This window comes from Hakea prostrata, chromosome 3 (genome assembly GCF_041222555.1).
Source record: "Hakea prostrata isolate BN-2017 chromosome 3, UWA_Hpros_2, whole genome shotgun sequence".
NCBI lineage: Eukaryota > Viridiplantae > Streptophyta > Magnoliopsida > Proteales > Proteaceae > Hakea > Hakea prostrata.
In genome coordinates, this window is record NC_142602.1 from 1,250,793 (window position 1) to 1,271,326 (window position 20,534).

At 37.8% G+C, this 20,534-nt stretch overlaps 2 protein-coding genes across 5 annotated transcripts in view; one reads left to right on the plus strand and one right to left on the minus strand.

Annotated features, from left to right (window-relative positions):
• LOC149019841 (DNA repair protein recA homolog 3, mitochondrial-like) overlaps positions 1-6,658 on the minus strand; it is a 12,388-nt gene extending 5,730 nt beyond the window's left edge. Inside the window, exons 1-6 of one of the 2 annotated variants that reach the window (XM_089147825.1) lie at positions 6,339-6,658; positions 4,894-4,951; positions 3,060-3,277; positions 2,370-2,457; positions 1,428-1,600; positions 1,095-1,241 (exon numbers count right to left, since the gene is read on the minus strand). In XM_089147825.1, coding sequence (XP_089003951.1) covers positions 1,095-1,241; positions 1,428-1,600; positions 2,370-2,457; positions 3,060-3,277; positions 4,894-4,951; positions 6,339-6,395 — 741 coding nt within the window. In that variant the 5' untranslated portion in view covers positions 6,396-6,658. Of the gene's footprint in view, positions 1-1,094; positions 1,242-1,427; positions 1,601-2,369; positions 2,458-3,059; positions 3,278-4,893; positions 4,952-6,320 lie in introns of both variants that reach the window. The other variant, XM_089147824.1, reaches the window with a different exon arrangement.
• A 4,529-nt stretch (positions 6,659-11,187) lies between these two features.
• On the plus strand, positions 11,188-20,382 carry LOC149019842 (sucrose nonfermenting 4-like protein). Of its 3 annotated transcripts, none has more exons than XM_089147828.1 (13): positions 11,188-12,014; positions 12,154-12,241; positions 12,629-12,814; positions 12,949-13,083; positions 13,186-13,245; positions 13,902-13,991; positions 15,116-15,253; positions 15,589-15,730; positions 15,886-16,059; positions 16,331-16,394; positions 16,602-16,671; positions 19,166-19,277; positions 19,827-20,382. In XM_089147828.1, the coding sequence occupies exons 1-13, from the start codon at positions 11,947-11,949 to the stop codon at positions 19,916-19,918; spliced, it is 1,419 nt and encodes a 472-aa protein (XP_089003954.1). In that variant the 5' UTR covers positions 11,188-11,946; the 3' UTR covers positions 19,919-20,382. The 3 variants fall into 3 exon arrangements, with proteins under 3 accessions (XP_089003954.1, XP_089003955.1, XP_089003956.1); XM_089147829.1 differs by having other exon boundaries at positions 12,183-12,241; XM_089147830.1 differs by lacking the exon at positions 19,827-20,382 and having other exon boundaries at positions 16,602-16,708; positions 19,166-19,271.
• The last annotated feature ends 152 nt before the right edge of the window (positions 20,383-20,534 follow it).

The following is a 20,534-nucleotide window of genomic DNA, read 5'->3' on the forward strand; positions in this document are numbered from 1 at the left end:
ACAAAAATGATCTAAATTCTTGGACTAGACCATTAGGGAGTTGAATTAGGTTCAAGAGAACTAGAATCTTTGTCAATCATTTAGGGTTAGAGCTTTTAAAATAGTGAATCAATTATTAGAAAATCAATCATTTAGGGTAAGAGCTTTTAAAATAGTGAATCAATTATTAGAAAACAAACTAAAGAAATAAAAGAGAAAAAGGAAAGGAAAATAAAGTTGAATAAAATCATAAAAACCACAGTAAGACTATTATACCCACAGAGCTCACACATCAAATAACCAAGCAAGTTATAGTCTTCATTCGTCATGTTGAAAGATATCTTACAATGGATATATAGAGATCCAAGGAACCAAACACAACCTGGACTTACTGTAAGCCAGACTTCAATCAAGATAAATTCCAGTCACAAAATGAAATACTAAAAGCACTGACATACAATGGCCATAACCCCTCTTCCAAAAGAAAATGTGCAATGCAGTGTGAGATAATTTAGCTTCAATTTCCAAAATATGGTAGCAGCTATAAGGGGTTTTCTTTGATAAAAAATAAATAAGTTATACAATATACAAAGGCAAAATTTTGAAATTCTTATCAAACAAGAAAACGTACAGTTAGCCTTTATCTATCACCCGAACAGAAGTACACTCTAATCAGTAGTTACAAATTACCTCATTGCTTTCAACAATCATGATCAAGGTGGTGGCTTATTGGATATCCATGATAGCTATCGATAGGAAGATTAGCTGGGTCAATAAATCATAAATGGATCTAGGAAATTTAAACATGTCTTATGGAGGTTGCGCAATGTGCTTCCATGATAAATGTACTGTTCCACAAGAAGACCAACTCATCCAATTACAGAACCAATGGTAGTGCCATAGATGACATCTAAAGGGAGACTTCAATTTATACAACAGTTCAGTACCCAAAAGTGAACGTTATTAGCTGGTACAGTTTTTCGTTTCCACCCCCCCCCCCCTGTTCCTGCAATAATCTCTTGGAAAAACTTTCTTTGGGCTATTTGATTCACAATTTCCACCAGAAGCAGAAGAGGATACATGGAAAATTTTGGAATGAAGGGATCCAGACTTACCTGATTTATGAAGATCAAAATAGTCTGGGAGAGGGATAAAGAATGGCTCAACTTGCGGAGTGCCTGGCTCATCAGTCTTGCTTGCATTGCCATGTGTGCATCTCCCATTTCACCATCAAGTTCACCCTTAGGCACAAGGGCAGCTACCTGAAACTCAAAAAAGTTGTCAACGGATCAACTATCCGATGCTGTCTCATAAAGATTATCCAAAGCATCCAAGCAAAGAAAACAAGAAGAAAAAGCTTGAGAAGACAAGGAAAACCAAGCCTCTATACTTTATGCATAATAAATGCAGAAAGCACAGGTGAAAACCCTCTACTTAAAACTGCTTACACTGTCCACAACAACAACATCAACAGACCCACTGCGAATTAGGGTGTCTACGAGACTTAGTGCTTGTTCACCACAATCTGGTTGTGACAGAAGCAAATTTTCAGTCTTTACACCAATGGTCTCAGCCAACTTTGGATCAAGAGCATGCTCAGCATCAACGAAGACACAGTAGCCTACAAGAAGGGTACATCATGGAACATATTGATAAATTGGAGCAGCATATCCTAAAAGCTGAATGCCTGTGAATAAATTATTGCTGCATGCAAAGAAAAATAGATAATTGATAATGAATTCCTTGAAACCCTTGAAGGGTAGAGAAGAAATTGCCTTCAGTTAAAAAGAAAGCAAAAGCATGACTGATTCTTTCCCCCCCCCCCCCCCCCCCCCCCCCCCCCCCCCCCACCCAAAAAAGAAAACCTACTTTTATTTTAAAATATATAAAAGAGAAGACCCTCTTATATGAAGATATATGAGATTGTAATAAACACATCTCCTTGTTTCTTGGATCCTACCTGTAAAATAAAAGCATTTGCTAGATAGTACCATTTAACGAATTTTAAAATTAGTCAAGAGAAATTATACAACTAGAATCTATAGATCTCTTTTTTAACACTATTTGGATGACATTACACCCTCTCCAAGAGGTGGCCGAGTTGGCAGGAAAATTGAACACTCCAAATCAATTCATAGGAAGTGAGTAGCACATCAAATGGAAACTAGACTTCTGCATTGTTCCAATTTCTTATTTTTCTACTAAGCTGCCTTATTAAACAACCCTAAAGATACTGATGACAAGTCCAGCATGAATAAATGCAGATCTTTATCAGCACTCATCAGACTAACACTTCTTAAATTTTTGGCCCACCCACAGAGGATCTTCTTTTCTACACTCTCTAAACCAGAAAAGCAAGTTAGAATATTTGCTAGCCTCCGAGGAGTCACCTCCATGTTTCTGTGCTTCAGCAATTACATGAAGAGCAAGAGTTGTTTTCCCAGAGGCCTCTGGGCCATATACCTCCACAACACGTCCCTGAAATACAGCAAAGCTAACATATAAGAAGATGAAATGGTATGAAGCAGAGATCAAAATGCTAATTATTCATTATGAGAACTAGGCTTTGAATATTAGATAGAAACAACTGCTGATTTGTTACTAGCAGCAGTAGAGAGAAAATGATGAATGAAGACATGGTAAGCAAAACTGTGAACTAGTACTGGCTTTTGATCAACACCAAAATATAGAGAGTTTAGGCTAAACACAGTTCAGACCACTGCATGATCTGGGGAGGGGCATAATGGATGTAGCCACACCCCTGTGCTTTCACAAAGAGGCAGTCTCTACTTTCTAGACTCAAACCCATGACCACTTGTTCAAAATGGAGCAATCTTTACCATTGTATCTAGGCTTATCTTCTAAATACTAGATAATTATATAAATAAGAATCATTAAGGGAAACCATCCAATCCCTTCTTTTCTCTTTAAAAGTACTTACTGACATGTTCATTCAACATGGAGACAACCAACTAGATGATGGAATAGCGATAAGTTAGAGATGAACTAAAACAGTAAAAGCAACAAAGAACCTCAATCCGTGTAGCAATGAATCATTCCAGGGTCTCAGAAAGATTTACCTTTGGGAGTCCACCAATGCCCAATGCCAAATCCAGGGCAAAAGAACCTGTAGACACCACAGGGACATGTCTAGGAGAAACAGAGCGACCAAGCCACATGATTGCTCCCTTTCCAAAGGCATTTGTTATCTGATCCAGGGCTTGCTGTAGGGCCAAATCTTTTTTAGACATATTCTCTTCACCTGAATCACTTCCATCAGACTTAGCCTTCCGCCCAACTGCAGACAAAAATTATGCAGCCTCCCATCAGCTCATAGCTCAAACAAAAAGTGGAAGGGCAGGGGAAGGTGCAAAAGAGTTCAGGAGTCAGCCAGTCACTGACCTGTGAGTGCAATCAAATAATACCAACTTAAGTACAAACCTAGAGCAATAAATTGACTTTACTGCGCATAGGCTATACACTAATTAGTGTTCGCTTTTCAACTTGATGCTATCTGCTACATGCCTTTCTCTTGTTATGTGGTGTTTAAAAATCATATGTACTGCTTTTTCTCTTTTTCTTTTCTTTTTTTTTTTTTTTTTTTTTTTGGGGGGGGAGCGAATCATATGTACTTTAATGCACTAGGGGGGGGGGGGGACCTAGGAAAGAGGCACTACATGATGATCAAGGAACTTGGTTGCTATAATACTGTAAATATGATGCTCAATTAGGTTGGCAAGGCAGTACATTCCAGCTTGGCCAAGCACCATACATTATGAGCGTTGGGTCCCCCCCACACCACAAAAAAAAAATATATATATATATATGCCGTACTGATTAAGGTATATCTTGTAGCACATAGGCCTATTTTATACTTTACCATAAATAGATAAATTATGACAGTGCAAGAAGATCACATGGACTAAAATACCTTAGAGACTTACTTATCTAAAACTCTAAATGCCTTTAAGAGATCCACGGCTACTCATGGTCTAGCATTCCATGTCTACACAAAAAACTGACATTTCTTTCCTAGCTTTTCTTCATTTGCAGTTTAATGTGAATTAGTTGCAGAATGTAAGTATGTTGATGAATTTTGTATCTTAAGGTCTTAAAGGTTACCTCTAAAATTTGAAGGACACACTCCAATGTTGCCACTGACCATTGACTTGGCACCATTACAACCATGGATAGAAATAATTTCACAGATTAAGTGAAAGGACTCAAGCTCCACTCTCTCAAAGATGAATGACCACTCTGTTCAACATAAAGTTATAATATTTGGGCATTCTCTAACATTCAAGATCAGCTCCTCACTTCTAAAACCTGCAGACCAACTGACCTGTAAAGAAGGCCAGGTTCCCAGTTACCACTCATTGGTTGCAGCATGAACTAGTGTTGACTACAATGGTTAATTTTATTTTCATTTTTTTTTTTTAAATTATGATGTCTATCAAAAGAGTTCAATTTTCATAGATATCACACTGTGGTGTAATTTTATCATACTACCTATTTTATCAATATTGCAAAAATCAAAGTACACATATATCCACAACCTAGTCTATGAAAATGTTTCTTCAAACGTGAGTGGGAGGACTATAAGCTATGGTCACATATTGCTTACCAGGGAACAAACTGAGCTGACGGATATCTCAAATCTAAGAAACTGGACATAGTCAAGAACATCGAGCTATGATATATGGATGGACTTCCTCAAAACAAAATCATCAAATTAATGTCTCAGTAATATCCACCACAAAAATAGTAATAATAAATAAATAAATTCTAAGTAACTAGAGTAACCCAGTAACAGATACAAGTTTCATTATCTTTTTGAGTAATTACAATATCCTTGGAAAGAAAAAAAGGCACAGGGGTTGGGGAGAGGTGGTGCTGTTCAAAAAACCTTCAGACCTTTAGAAGATAAGTAGCAAGTTTGGGAAGATAGCCCCCAAATACCTTGTCTATAACCCTGCAAAAGCACTAAAGATCAAATAACGATCTTATATATATCGCCTTAATATGACTTCAGCAACTACCTATTATAAATAATAACAATCACCAAGAAAATAAGTGACAAAATGAACGAGATGAAATTAATGTTCACAGACCAAGGAGGTAAAAAGAACTGATGGAACATAGGAAATAAGCATAATATGCAGAATGACTATGCCTAACGAAGAAGAGTATAGAAAAATTAAACTTAATTGCATGTTAATGCATGCAGTGGCATCAATGACAGAAACAAAGCCACATAGGTGAAACCTTGCAACCATAGTAGAACAATAAGTCAGAAATTCCAGTTCTCTTGAATATGGTTAACCAATTTCACAAAAACTGGGAAGCACTTTCAAAGGCATAATAGCATGTACGAGACACTACGGGTCTCTATGGCTCAGAAACAAGAAACCGAGATTAAGGTCCACACAAGTTTCTAACAATAACCCCCACCACATATCACACAAATAAAAGGAGTCCTGGTCCTCACGGAAGAGGATGCTGACATAGAGAAGTAACCGGAAAAGGAAGTACAATCAGAAGCTAATTCAAAGAACTATAAAAAAAATTAAAATAAAAAGAGATGGGTAACAGAATAAGGCAGAGTCGGGAAATGGTTAGCCATGCACGGGAAATGATTTTTTTGAAAAAGAAAAAACACACAAGTTAAACTTGGAAACCATCCATATCCACACATGAAATAAAAAATGAGTTCACCGATAAGAATGAGCATTACGATACAAGTTTTAGGTGCTTAAAGGAGAAATGGAATGCCATGAATGATCACACTCAAATGCTAAGAGAAAACGAGTACATATGGCACGCCCGATGATACAATCTTAAACTCTAATTGAGCAGCAACTCTAGAATGAATCACTTTCACCAAAATAAACTACTTCATCATACTCTCTGAAATACACCCACACACGCGGGGGGAGGACTTACTTCTCTTTGATAGGTACTAATATTACCATTGTTAAAACAAACGGAGCAAATGCACTGCTTAGAAGTTTATCATTTCAATCTCAAAAAACTCGTCCTCAACAGATGAAGACTTTTGCTAAGAAAGATACAACGCACTCTTCAAATGGAAGCTTCAAAAGAAGTGTTCGTGTTTAGCTAAAATAAAATTTAAAAAAAAAAAAAAAAAAAAATTTAAATATGTATTCCCCGCATTCGAGAAGGTCGAAGCCAAGAAGCTTAAAGTAAGAGTTTCCAATAAAACAAGCAGCTTCCAGAAACAGCACTTTCGATCACCAAAATCAGCTGAGCATATCACATCCTAAAACTGAACTCGAGAGGGGAGTAAGGAGGGAAATCAAAATAAGGAGGTGAAAACATACTAAAAGGGAAGCTAGAACCTGTGCAGCAAAAAGCGATTGCTTTAGACAAGAAGCATGTCGAAGAAGCTTCGCCATCGTCTACAAGTGAGAATTCGAAAAAACCAAAACGAAACAAAACCTCGAAGGAGACAACAAATAAGAGATGCTAGCGCTGTCTGTACATCAACTGCATACCCAGTCTGCGGGAACAAGGCAACAACGTCCCGCAGTTGGTATTCAAGTTCAAGTTCAAGTTCAACGCGCAGCACCAACAACACCACACCTTAGCCCTTAGGGTTCCTGTCTTCTTGGTTTCCCTCCCTTTTTAACTTATGTTTTCGCTTTGAACAAACTGTTTCTCAGGGTTTTTGGTAGTTTGTATCGGCATCGCTTCTAGTTCTATACTTCTATATCGAGATCGATCGGATACTTGTTAATATGCTCGATTCGTATCGGTCTGGATCGGTCATGAGACTTCTAAGCTGTGTGTGACTCGTAACTCGACTGTTTTGTCCGCATTTGAAACCTTGTCCGTGCTAGGGGTGTCAACGGTGCAGTTTGGAGCAGTTTTGGGCTGTGCTTAACAGTTTCGAGCCAGTTTCGGTTTGGTGCGGTTTGGGTTTAGGCTAACTAACGATTGGGTTAACAGTAAGTAAGGTGTATGGTGTGTAAGAAAAATAATAAGAATAAACAATTGAGTATCCTACAACAAAATCGAAAATTAAATAAAAAACAAAGTTTCTATTGGTCAATTTCCATTAAAAAAAATCCACCCATTCTATAGAAATTAGTAACCTATATTTTAGATAGTAAAATGACTATTTGATATTTGAATTCATGCTTAATTTTTTTTTTAATTGTCTATACCAACTACCTAATGGTAATATAATAATTCAAATATTATTTAACGTAAAATTACAAAATGGGTTGTAAAACGAGTTATAACAGGTTGTGGTTCGGTTTCGGATTGGTGCGGGCTCCACCACTCTCATCCCAATTACGGTCCATTAAGGTTTGGTTTGGGCCAGTTCGGGTTATAACGGGCCGGTGCGGTTCGGTTTTAACGATTCGAGCTACAAGTTGACACTCCTATCGGTGCTAAAGTGGTCCTTCTCCCCGTGGGCTGTGTGATTTAGTGTTGTGTTGTACTGTGCTGTTTAGTACTACGATTTTAATCTCGACCCTTCCTTTGCACAAGTAATTTTTTCTTTTTACAAAAACGAGTCTCAACAAGCTGCAAATATTGTACATTAGAAGCAACATTGTTTGGAGTCCTACGTGGTAATTTGTTTTTGCAAATGTTGGTTTTGGATTTGATTTTTCAACACTTGTAGCAGAATTATAAGCAATCAAAGACGTTATCTTAGTTTTTTGTACTTTGCTCATTAACCAGGTTGTAATATTCTCAGAGTGCCTCATAGCCGTAAAGGCCTTAAATGGCCAAGTACAGTCTCTAGACTGGCCAAGTCATGGTTTAGTCTATAAAATTATGAGGTTCTCTGCTAGCTAATTTAGTTTATATAAGTTTTTGCTTTGTTCATATACCTTGTAACTCTCTTGTTGATTTCTTAGCCCGTGGCTCTAAGAAATTTCAGCTTAATCACCCCCATCTTGTTTTGTAAACACTAATCTTCTCTCATCTAGCATTAGCATAGAGAGTTTAATATAAGTTATAATTTGTTCAAACAATAAAATAAAATATAAAATATATATATTGTACATTAATTACGGTAAATTTTGGATGAGTTTATTAGAGATTAATACTTTTATATAATAATAATATAAACTCAAATGGACCAAATACATTATGGTTGGATTGGTTTTTTGGTTTCATATCTTGATTTCTTTCGGCCTGTTTTGGTTACATGAGTTTGGAGATTTCAAATATCTAGATATTTCAAATCTATGGAGTCATAATTTATAAAATTAAATGTTTGGTTGTGGAATAAAATTTGTGGATTCATCATAAAAAACTATTTGAATAACGTGATTTTTGTGAATGTGCAAATGTATATCTTTTTTTGATTTTTGTGAATGTGCAAATGTATATCTTTTTTTGAAATCTATGGATTTCACCCATTTCCATAAATCTACAGATTCACGTTTTTAGTGTAAAAAGGTGAATCTCTAGATTTTGTGAATCTAATGATTTTTACAACCAAACGGGTATAATTCTCAGATTCAGAGATTTCAAACCTCTGGATTCATGTAACCAAACAGGCTCTTCCCTAATTCGTGCAATTTCTCTATTTTATTGTAAATTTGGTCTACGCCACTTAAATTAACTCGAACCGTAACACGAGAGAGCATATGGTACAAGAACAACAATCTTCCCATTGCACCTTCTACTTCTTCCAACCTATTGGCAAAAGCAATGCTGGTTTCTAAAGACATGTTCTGTTTAAAATAATTTAATGTAGACTGGGGGAAAAAAATGTTGAAAAAGATAAATTATTTTTATAAAATTCGAAAGTAGAATTTGTTTTGTTTGATAAAGCAGGAAAGTGAGCATACAAACTTCATTGATTAAATAAACATTGTCTGCTTGTATGACACCTTGTTTTTTCAAACTCACCCTCTTTTATAGTTTCACTAGCCATGTATATATGAATCAAACGATACACGTAATCCAATATGATGATTTTGAAATATTACATAAAATCCAAATGTCAGTTTTTAACACTTTGACTGTTTAGTTTTCAAACTTTGAAATGTGTTAATACCTAAATGTCCTTACTCCATTCAAATTACGCTATTATTCCATTATTGAGTTCCCTCCTAACGTCTCTTTCTTCTATGTGTCGCAGGAATTTTGAGTTATCATTGGTGTCCAACTCAGGTTATCATTGGTATTCAACTCAGGGTTTTCGTAATTTATGATCACTGCTCTGTCATAGATTTTAATCTACTTACCTTGTAATATTTCTCTACTAATTAAATAAGAAGTATGCCATGTTGGGTCTGCCCCAGGGTTTGTAAACTGTGAGACTCGGAGAAAGAAGTCTCTGTGTTGAGGTGGTAGACAGAGCTTGATGAAGCCTGGACTATGGATGGCAGTGGATTAGTTGATTTGGTGATTTATAGCAAATTCACAAACCCTGCAATGTTGGATCAAATGTAAGATTGAGGGTATTTCATGGTGTATCGAACTCTTGCTTGTGTGAAGGATATATATATATATATATATATATATATATAGGGTGAATGGAATGATATCGAAGAGCTTGGAGAGGACTTGGGCATCATTGAATTGGGAACTGTTTCGACGATGAGGAGTACTTGGTGTTTGAAGAGGAGAGCTTGCTGGTCTCGTTTCAATGTCGGATTGCAATAGGGGTTAAAATTGTCGAGACCCACAACACCATTAACACGTTTCTTCAATGCAAGTGAACAATGGGTACCGATCGACGAAGCCAGCTAGCCGGTGACCAAGACGGAGAAGCCGTCGAATTTATGAGGGGTGGCAAATTGGCAATGTGGATGGCCTTTTTTCCCACGTGGCGCCAACGTCGAAAGTGGAGAAGATTATCATCCAATGAATGCTTACAAGTTCCCCAAGATCCTAATATGAGTCTTGTGTGGACAGTAGAGGTAGCTTTTGTAGCGTTCGGGCTTGATGGAATTTGGGGGACACGCCATTCAAATTATACGGTCAATCGTGTTTGCAGGTTGGGATTATAACTATGGGCAAAGGGACTAAACTTATAACTCTCTGTTCCTCTCACAGTGTTGAGTGTTGACCCTTAAATGAATGAACTACAAATCGAAACTCATATAGGAGATAAGAGACATTTCCTACTTCACTTTCTTTGGTTTTCAGATTTTCAAGTGAAGGGAGTGAACAGCGAGTTAGTTTTGTAAATTTAAAAAAATTAAATAAAGTTTTGTGAAGTAAAAAATTAATGGTTTCTTTCACTTCATGGCAAGATGGTAATTTTAAAGTCTAAGTTAACAGAAAATTAATGTTGGATTTTTTTGTAATATTTCGAGTTTACTAAATAAGGCAACATGTAAAATCCAAGTTCATTGAATGTTAAGCCCAACATGTTCTTAGGGAGAGTAACGCATGTGCAGACGCCCTATCCCGGAAGGTGCTATCTTCTTCGAGCGATATAGTTTGGCCTAATTCCACTCATTAGATCATTTCTCTTAGGTTGCGTTTGTTTGCTGGAATAAAAGTAGGGTGGAAAAATTCTTGAAAAAAGTGTAGATTTCTCACTTTTTCTTTAAATCCCAAAATGGTAGATTTTTGGTTGGGGTGGGAAAGTAGGAGACATGATTCTGCTGATGTGGCAGCCCAACTTTCCCACCCCATGTCATTTTAAAACCCCACATATTTGGTGAAACTTTGTGAAAAAGTTGGGAAAAGTAAAAAGTGGGAACCACCCTATCACTTCTCCACAAAACCCTTTCCTTTCTTTTCCTTCTCCCTCACCCCACTACACATGGGATCCACATGTTTTTTTTTCCCACCCATTTTTTCCTATCCCACCTTTGCAAACAAACGCAGCCTTATAGTAGCTTGCAATGTTCTTCTATAAATAAAGTTATTTACCAAAAAAAAAAAGAAAGAAAGTAATATTGGCTAAGTGGGCTGGCGAGGGTTTGAGACTTTGAGAGTTTGAGTTAAACTTAAGTGGCAAAAAAACTCAAAAAGAATAAAAAAAAGGCATCCGAGGATATGCGGCTTGTATAGGAAAACCGTTGGATTAGACTCTCCTGGAGTTGTCTTACGGGCCAGCTAGCTGACTCATGCACTAGTCATGACCCGTGCGTGATCTCGGCCTTCTGGAGGCTGGTGCACCGTGAATGTGCCTTTTCCTAGTGATTCTACATTTGTACGTACGGGTCGATAAAAAGGATTTAATTTAGCAAGTTGAACCGGGTTCACAATTGTTGAGCTTTGTGGGTTGAGTTAGAACTTAGAAGGGTGTCCGCCATCGTTAGCTCCGCACCTGCGTGAGCGAGTGCGTGCGATGGGATGGAAATCATGGAATGACGATGGATGTTAGTTCGTTCCTCTTCCTCTAATTGAAAGAATCAAATCGCCACAAAAGAAGAAGGATCGCCAATGCCGGATCCTCCTCACTCAGTGATTGTGGGAAGGGTTCTAAGATATGCGCACCCCCTAACTTTCCAAAGGACAAAGAGAATCTCTCCGAATCCACCCCCCATTTTTCTTTGCTTCTCTTTTCGTATCATCAAATCTTGAATTTAACACGTTTGTATAGCCGGAATTGCTTCATACCCACCATGAGGAATACTTGCCCTCGCAAATCGGAGACAGGCTGCTCCTGCTGCTGTTGCTAGTTGCAAGTTGGACGCTGCTAGCTGCTAGGGTTTGGTCTTTCATCTTATAACTCGATAGGTTCGCTTGTATCATCTCCGGATTCCTGAAAGTCAAGGCTTCCAAAGAGGGGAATTTTACTTACCACTACGGTTTGTTAAACCGGGGTCCTCCAGGACCTTGGGGTCTCCCGTTCTGCCGCTGCCTGTTGATCTGTTCGATTTGAACGGGAACCTTGTGTCTGTATCTTTATTCGTGGGTGGAGAGGAGAGAGAGAAGAGAGAATTCGATGTGATTAGTTGGGATTCCAAGAATTAAATTATTGTTGGTTGTCGCGGGTGAATCGCGGTCCCCATTGCAATGGTTCCGACAAGATTTGCTTGGCCATATGGTGGTCGGCAGGTCTTTCTTAGCGGTTCTTTCACCAGGTAGACTTCATTCACCCCAAGGAAAATTTCCTTCTTATTAATTTTCTTTTTTTTCTTTCTTCTTCGGTTCCTTGGGTTCCTTTGACGAATGATTTTTTTGGAGCTCCATTAGACATTATATTGTATTTGAGTTGATTAGGTGGACTGAGCACTTGCCAATGACTCCAGTGGAAGGTTCATCACTGGTTTTTCAGGCAATTTGCAATCTTGCACCGGGCTACCATCAAGTATGTCGTCTCTTCATATTTCAATTTACTCGTTTATTCCCCTTCCCGTACAAGCTTAGCTAGTTGTTTTCTAGAGTGGATTGATTCCTTTTAGTATCATGAATTGGTCGTTGCTTCTTGTTTGTCAATGTTCGTGATAGCAGAATTATCACTACGATCTTTAGCTAGCATACATGGGTGGTGTTTCATACTTGCATTAAAAAAGAACATATGATGGAGTAAAAGACACCTGAGCATTAGCAATGATTTTTAGTGTTCTACTAACAGTATCTTAGTTATGTGGCAATTGAAGAGAAATTATCTTTAGTCTGGGTGAAGAAAACTGTTCCTGTCCTCAATTTGGTGAGGTATTTAACTTCCTTGGGTGTTTTTTTTTTGGGAGAGCAGTACAAGTTCCTGGTTGATGGTGCATGGAAAGTGGATGAAAATCAGCCTTATGTTACTGATGAATATGGGATGGTAAATAACATTATACTTGTAAAGGAATTGGAACTTGCTCCTTCAATTTTACAATCAGAGCCTTTTCCTTCTAAATCAGGCATGGATGTGGATAACGGAAACTTTCAGCAACCGGTCAGTTTGAAACTATCTTGTAGCTAATTTATTCACGTTACTCTTTTCCTTTTCATAAGAGTGGCATCTATTTCATTTATGTTTATTCATGCATTTTAATTGCATGTGTTGTCTATTCCTGTCATACCAATCAGGCTTCATTGTCAGGTGGCATACGATGGGAGCCAGTATTGCAGATCTCAGAAGGTGACATAGATGTTTCTCGCCATCGCCTTTCTATACTATTGTCAAGATGTACAGCATACGAGTTGCTTCCCGACTCAGGCAAGGTTCGCATACTTAACAAATTCTTCTTGATCTTTATTTCTATTTCTCCAAATGTGCCTTCCAATGAGTGCTTCTCTGATTGAAATTGTTTTGCGGATTTTCAGGTCTTCGCGGTTGATGTTAAATTGCCTGTGAAACAAGCATTTCATGTTATGTACGAGCAGGTAGGCATGCTTTATTTTGTCTATATCTAATTTATCTTATAATAGTGACTCATAAAGCATGAATTGCAATTATTTGTTATCCATTCAGAATTGACAACATGCACAGCTACACATATATGTTTACTCATGCATGTAAAGCACTTACATAGGGCAGCACTTATTTGTTCACACTCTTAGACAGTGAATAATTTCTACTTTACTGTTTACTCAGAGTGCTCAAGATGCCCCTCTGTCTAACGTGAAAATATGATAGGGCCTTCGCGTACTTTAGCGCACTACGGAGGCCCAACCTATTCGAATTACTATATATGGGGGTGATCCTTGAGATGCTAAAAGTTAATAATGTGGTTTCAGTCATTCGTATCTGATTGGCAGATTGGCCAGTCCATGCTGGTTTTTGTTGCCACTGATCCAGACTAATCCAGGTCAATAGGATCAATCCAATCCTAAATACCGGTTTCTGAAACTTTGGTTGATAATGGCCTTTAGTCACAGCCTTCTATAAAACCATTAACCATGTAAGGTTTTATGCATTTTGAAAATAAAAAGAACTATCCGTCTACCATATTTCTTGTCTTGATATGCTTGACCTTTGGGACTTTGTAACACTTATAGACAACATAACCTGTTTTTTTTTTTTGGTTGTGGTTTTATAGGGACTTGCTGTTGTACCTATTTGGGACGACTCCAAGGGACAACTTTCAGGAATGTTGACTTCTTCAGACTTCATCTTAATCCTAAAAGAGGTTTGCACATTATTTTTAGCTGTTTAATCTTATGATTTGGTTGGTAAAAAAGTATAATATTAATATATATTTATATTATTATCTGGTTTTATTGCAAAATGGTCACTGGCTGCAACTGAGCTGGAAACAACGCTCAGGGTTTTAGTCGATTGGTTTCAGTCAGCCCCAGAACTGAGTTATCTCAGTAATTGCCAAGGTCTTGGTCAGCCATCTTAATTTTATTACCTACATGTCTTGATTCTGTTCTCTTCTTCTACAAGCTCCAAAATTGTTCCAGAATTGGCACTAAATCCAACAGGTAATGTTTCATTGTGTTGCGCGAGAGCAACCAAAATTAGGGTTGTAACCTTAGATTGAATCAGCCTGCTTCCAATCTATTTTTAGTCACCCAACTAGAAATGATTCTTTTCTGTCTGCTAGGTGGCATCATTTGGATCATCACCCCAACTGCCGTTCTCAACCAGAGTAGGAAACTTGATTAGATTTTCAGCCTCATCTGATCCTTGGTAGTTGATTAATTTTTGCAATATTTCTTAATAATGGCTTATTCCTTTGTTTAGGGTTATTGGTTGCTGGTCTTCCATTGCACTGCTTCAGTCTCTTATTCCTGGAGGGTCCTTCAATTCTTAGAGGTCTTGTACTGTCCTGGATAGATAACCGTTTCCCTAGTTTTAGTTCAGAACCCTTGATGTTACTGCTTTCCCCCTGATTTGCAAAGCAAACTTGTTCGATTTCGGCCACATTTCTACTACATGAGGACAAATGGAGATCTTTACTCCACCAAGGCACTGTCAAGCCCTGTCTCCAATAAATTGTCCAAAGTTTTTGCCGTTGGAGGGACTTATAACATTGCTGATTTAAAAATAACCGAAATGTTAAAACTTAAGTTTGCTGGGGCCTAGTTACTATCATTATTATTTTTGGTTCTGCTGTCCCAAGTTTCTTCTTCATATGTTGGTTTCTTTTGCCTTATATTACTGTGTTGGCTTTATAAAAGCTGAGCACTTGAGCATTTTAAATGATTCTCTCCCAGTTTGCTGAAACATAAATGTACCTATAACAAGAATTTTTTTTTGGTTACTTCTTATAATAGTACTTTGGCTGGGTTTAATTGTTTTTTTCAGCTACATAACAATGTATCAGTGCTTGCTAATGAAGAGCTTGAAATGCATCCAATTCTGGCTTGGAAAGAAGGGAAGTTTCAGCTTCACAGAAGATCTGATGGGACAATACAGCCACCATTTAGGAGGCCTCTAATCCAAGTAAGTTTTCTCTTTTGTGAGTGATGTCTTTCTTCTGCAGGAAATTCTGCATTTAATTGCACCTTTTTTTATTCATGTTGATTTTATAGGTTTATTTATTTTATTTAAAAAAAAATGAAAGTAGACTTTAGCTCTTAGGCCACGAAATTTTCATTCGTCATTGGAGCTTTCCTTAATGAAAATGATGTCAGATACATATGTTTATCTACATGCTTTGAGTATTATATATATATATTTTGTTTCTCGTAGAACAAGTGCCTTTTGAAGCCTTCAGCCCTCCACTGTCATCTACTTTTTGGTATTTCTCAGATTATTTTGTGGTATGATATCTCCAGGTTAGTCCACAAGAGTCTCTAAAAGATGTCGCTTCGAAGATTCTGCAGAATAAGATATCAACTGCTCCTATCGTTCATTCATCACAACATGGGTTGTGTCAACAGTTATTACATCTTGCCTGCCTTCCTGGAATACTAAAATGTGCGCTTTAGATCTTCATAGTTTGTTCTCCTCTTATCTTACAACTCCTCTCTCTTTTGTGTGTGTGTGTTGGGGGTGGGGGGAGGGTGTTGAGAATTGGTATTTTCTCCTTGTTGATTTACCCCCCCCTCTTACATCTTCTTTGGAATATTTAGATATTTGCAGGCATTTTATACACTCTCCTGGAACACTGCCTCTTCTGCAAAATCCTGTTGGTAGGCTCCCTTTGGGTACATGGGCACTGGATATTGGAGCCGTAAATACATTACGACTGACAACATTGCAGCCTAATGCCCCTCTAAGTTTTGCCCTTGATTTGTTAGTTGAAGGTGCATTAACTATTCACATCTTTCTTATCTTGTATAGGCACCATTTTTTTTTCCCTTCTAATTTTGTTAAAAGCCATGCATAAATCTAGATAATTGATTGTGGTGGTTTGTTTTACTAGAACTATTTGAGTGTTCATAACTTTTATAACCTCAATACTTCCAACAGCGTGTGTTTCTGGGTATTGCTCCGATTATTTGCAATTTTCTGGAACTGTTTGTTTTCATGTAGTTGAATCACTGTATGATGGCTTGACGGTATTCCTTTTTACAGCTCACATAAGTTCCATTCCTATTGTTGATGCTAATGGCTGCCTTTTGGATCAATTCTCCCGAAGGTAATGTCTGGGTTCTTTACTATGGACATTTAGTCGATCTTTTCCAATGCAGTTTTAGTATAACATGGACTTTGAATGGTGGACTATGGTGCTTGTTGCTCAGCTGAGTTTCTGGACAATGCTTTATGACTTAGAGTTGTGATTTAGAATGGCTGCGTTTCTGATGATTCTTATCCTTTTATTTTATTTTGTTTTTTTATTATGCAGTGATATTACCTCATTGGCAAAAGGCAGTGCATATGCACACATTCGGCTTGATCAAACAAGCATGCATCAAGTAAATACACTTCTATGCAGTTCTTGGGTGATACTCGGTGCATTTTCCTTGTAGCTTCTTCTGCTGCTTCTTTTTTATTTTTATTTTTTATAATATAATTAATATTAGTTCATATGACGCAATTAAGATTTTGGAGGTACATAAATTCAATATTGATGGAATGTTCCCATCTGAGATGAATTAAGCTTGTTATTTACTACTGAACATAGTTGGGACAAGGCTTATTGATGTTGATATTGATGATTTACTACTGAACACAGTTTGGTCAAAGGGGCTAGGTCCTAAGTTGTTAAATCAGTATGTCTTACAAAAGGATGTGGGATGGCCCTTTTTCTTCTTACATAGAACAGGAAGCAGTGTTCTGATGATAACTAATGTTAACGTAAAGCTGATGCAAACCAACCCTACCGGCTAATGAATATAGACAGGCAGCAACACACATAACTGAAACAGAAATAGAAATAGTACTAATATACTGAAACAGAGAACTGGTACTAATTTTTTTTTTAATTTAAAAAAAAACTAATAAAAAGAAGAAGAAAAAATAGCTAATGATAAAAGGCGCTGCAAGTGGGTTCGACAGGCTGTGCTTTAGCAATTTGGTAGCTGTAGAACTCGTGTTCAACCCTTAGGGCAGTTGTGGACGGCTGATACCTATAATGTCTCTTCTGGTGAATGCAAAATCCTTTATAGAATTGTATGATGTCCCCGTACTCTTGGCAGTTTCTCTGTTGAAAATCTAATAGGGAAGTTAATTCCAGAACCAGGTTTAGCCCACCTCTATTTATCAGATTAGGATCTCTTCCATTCCATTGTTGTGCCATACCCGCACGCTAATCAGATCTAGGAGATCTTTCATATCTGTCACATTCCCAAGGCTAAGGCATTGGAGCCTTGAGCTGAGCGTCCTGGCTTAAACCTGATTTATACATACTAGAGTATTCTTATGATGGATAGCATCATTGTGTGTGTACAATAACCTATGCGTCATTGTAGGTGTACAATGACCGTAGTAAGATCCGATACTTCAGATAAACCTTATTTAAATCTTTATATTGCAAGATAAGTCACACAAAGTGGTGGTTTGGATTTGCACCGTTGGTGGTGTATCCCTTCTTTGTATAACATGCCTAATATTGCCTATAGTAGTCGTTTTTATGCTACAAACATAATGGACTAGTAAAAAAAGGTAAATTATGCACGGTGAATGAAGAAACATGATGTTGATTGATTGAAAATTTAATAATATAGTATTAGTACATGTGATATAGACAGCAAAAAGTGGACTAAAACTACTGAACTCTTGACCAAAATCAGCAAACTTCAATCAAAACTGTGCTGATTTACCTTTTATTTCATCTCGTTCTTATGTAAATCAACATTTTTTTTTTTGAGTTCTGAATTATGATTGTGGACCCCCACATGACAACAAAGCATGTGTTTGCCTGAGTGGGGATGCCTATCTGTGCCTCCCACGCCAATGTGCATTGGAGTCTAATTTTTTCCACAAGGGAGATTTTTCTGGATTGCAGATGTGATAAGGGGTTAAGCGTAACAAGACCCTTGGAAAATTTGAACAGAAGGTGGATTGTTGTGGATCTTGCTTTAGCAGGGTAGAACAGATGGTGTAGAGGGAAATTTACATCTGCAGGGGATTGTTTTGAGGAGATGAATAGGCCTTGATAACACCGAGTCAATATAGAATTCGAATTACATATACAAGGAGAGATGCTGAAACTGATTAGCATGATTACTGTTCTACTTTGTTTAGCATTGGATACAACTTCCATTGACTGTATTTAAACTGCAACTATTTTGCAGTGACAAGACTTTCGAATCAGGAAATATCAGAATTTATTGGCCTCTTTTAGACAAAATACAAACCCCCCCCGGGGGGCACTGTTGGGGATATCAATGACAATGATTTGTGAACTTGCCGGTTGGCAGGCAATTGATTGGCATAAGAGTTCTTGATCCATCAATGGTATTTAGCATAACACGAACATGTTTTATGGGTTCAAAATGTCCGCAGTTGTTGAAAATTACAGAGGAGTTAATGGCTTCACTTTTATTTATTTATCTTATAAATATATTTCATGACTTTGAACCATGATTTCATCATACATTCATATACTCGTATCGGGTTATAGTTACCGGGGAGCTAGGAACAGTATTGTTGATAATATGGAACTATCCATGCCTATTTCATGGGCACATGGTAATTGTTCACTTACCTGGTTGGTTGTTAACATTCCCTTTCTAGTTTGAGTTGTGGGTGCGGGTGAAAAGAGAAAAAGATGGTGGGAAGGGGGGGTGTTGAGGTTTGTCATTGGGAATGCTTCATTTTTAGATTGAGCCGGTGACTTAGATGTTGTCTTCAATTACAGCACCTGATCAAAAGAGATGTTTCCATGTGTCTCGTACCCTGGGCATAGGGGGTTCAGCATCTTGTAAAATGTTTAATTTGGATATCTTTTCTGGAATTTGATTTCAGGCGCTACAACTGGTGTATAAGGCAAATGGTCCCCTCGGTGCTCAAAAACGATGTCAGACATGTCTGCGTTCTGACTCACTACTTGACATTATGGAGCGCTTGTCTGATCCAGGTAACCTACGATTTTTTTTCTTCAGTCGCATATATTATAAATGAATTCGCAGGTGTTGGAATTTCGTCACTGCAGAAGGGTTTTACATAGGGACAATGAACCTACCTGTGCTCTTTTGCATGGATCTCATCCCACGCCCACCCCTTTTGGTTTTTGCCTCTGGAAAGTTCTGTTGATATTACTTGGTAATGGAGAAACTTGGTTTGTACTCTAGAACGAACTATTGCTTCATTCTTCATCCAGATTGGAGGTTTAGAAATCCTCCTAACACATTCTTTATTGGACACAGCCCTGCTTTCGATACCTGGATCTTGAATACATAGTTATAAAAAGTAAAATTTGGTCGACATACTTGAGCACAGGCAGGGGGGGCATTGTTCCGTAAGAGAAATCCTGTTCTCTTTTGGAAACCCTTCGGTATTGGTGGTATTCCTCTTTGCCAATTAGACGTCCCACCCTCTCTCCCTCCTGTTTCTTGTTATGTTGCTTTTGTCCCAGGAGGAAGCCAGAGAATATTCTCTAAATATACATGTTTTGTTTTCCTTTTAGTGGTGAGGCGACTCATTGTCATTGAAGCTGGTAGCAAACGTGTGGAAGGTATTATTTCATTAAGTGATATATTTAATTTTTTATTGGGATAAAAGCGCCTCTGTAAATTTCTCTCCGATGTCGAAGTTTTGCCCTTGAGCTTAATTGATTCAAAGAAATAAAATTTTATTACAGCAATCGGGGCCTCCTATTAGTTTTGCAGCGCGTGCTAGTCAATGAATGAATGTGAAAAAAACATGAGACTAGGAAAATGCTACTATTGCCTTATGCCATGTTGACGTTGTCTTTAGACTTTAGAGTGGGTTTGGGGAAACGAACTTAGGATAACAGTGTTGATCTGCAATAGCGTTCATAACAAAGTGGCTTTCTTCTTGAATGCGTTGTCTGAGAGTAATCAGAATTGACTGGAACGCTGAGACTGTGAACCTGTTGTGAAAGTGTGCTCCGCATTCTCAGTCCCTTACTTCGCTGGCAGGGTAGTGTGGGAGGTCGATGGGCAAGCGGAAGGCTATCACTTGCCGCCCCTCGTCTCTTACTGACACTCTTAGCCTTGCATGCCACCACAATCATATTTGGTCAACACTCCCGTGAATCTCTATGAGCATTCGACGAATACGTGAGCTTCAACTCCTAACCGTATTACCCTTGTTATGACGCAATCTTATAACAGTCGGACAAAATGACCGTTAGGCATTATCACGATGAAAA

Bases quoted from the DNA above. Each gene is read 5' to 3' on its own strand.
- LOC149019842 (XM_089147828.1), top strand. From the start codon at position 11,947: ATGGTTCCGACAAGATTTGCTTGGCCATATGGTGGTCGGCAGGTCTTT. The intron at 12,242-12,628 runs GTATGTCGTCTC...TTGGGAGAGCAG, and splicing joins TTGCACCGGGCTACCATCAA to TACAAGTTCCTGGTTGATGG. The intron at 16,395-16,601 runs GTAATGTCTGGG...TTTATTATGCAG, and splicing joins TTGGATCAATTCTCCCGAAG to TGATATTACCTCATTGGCAA.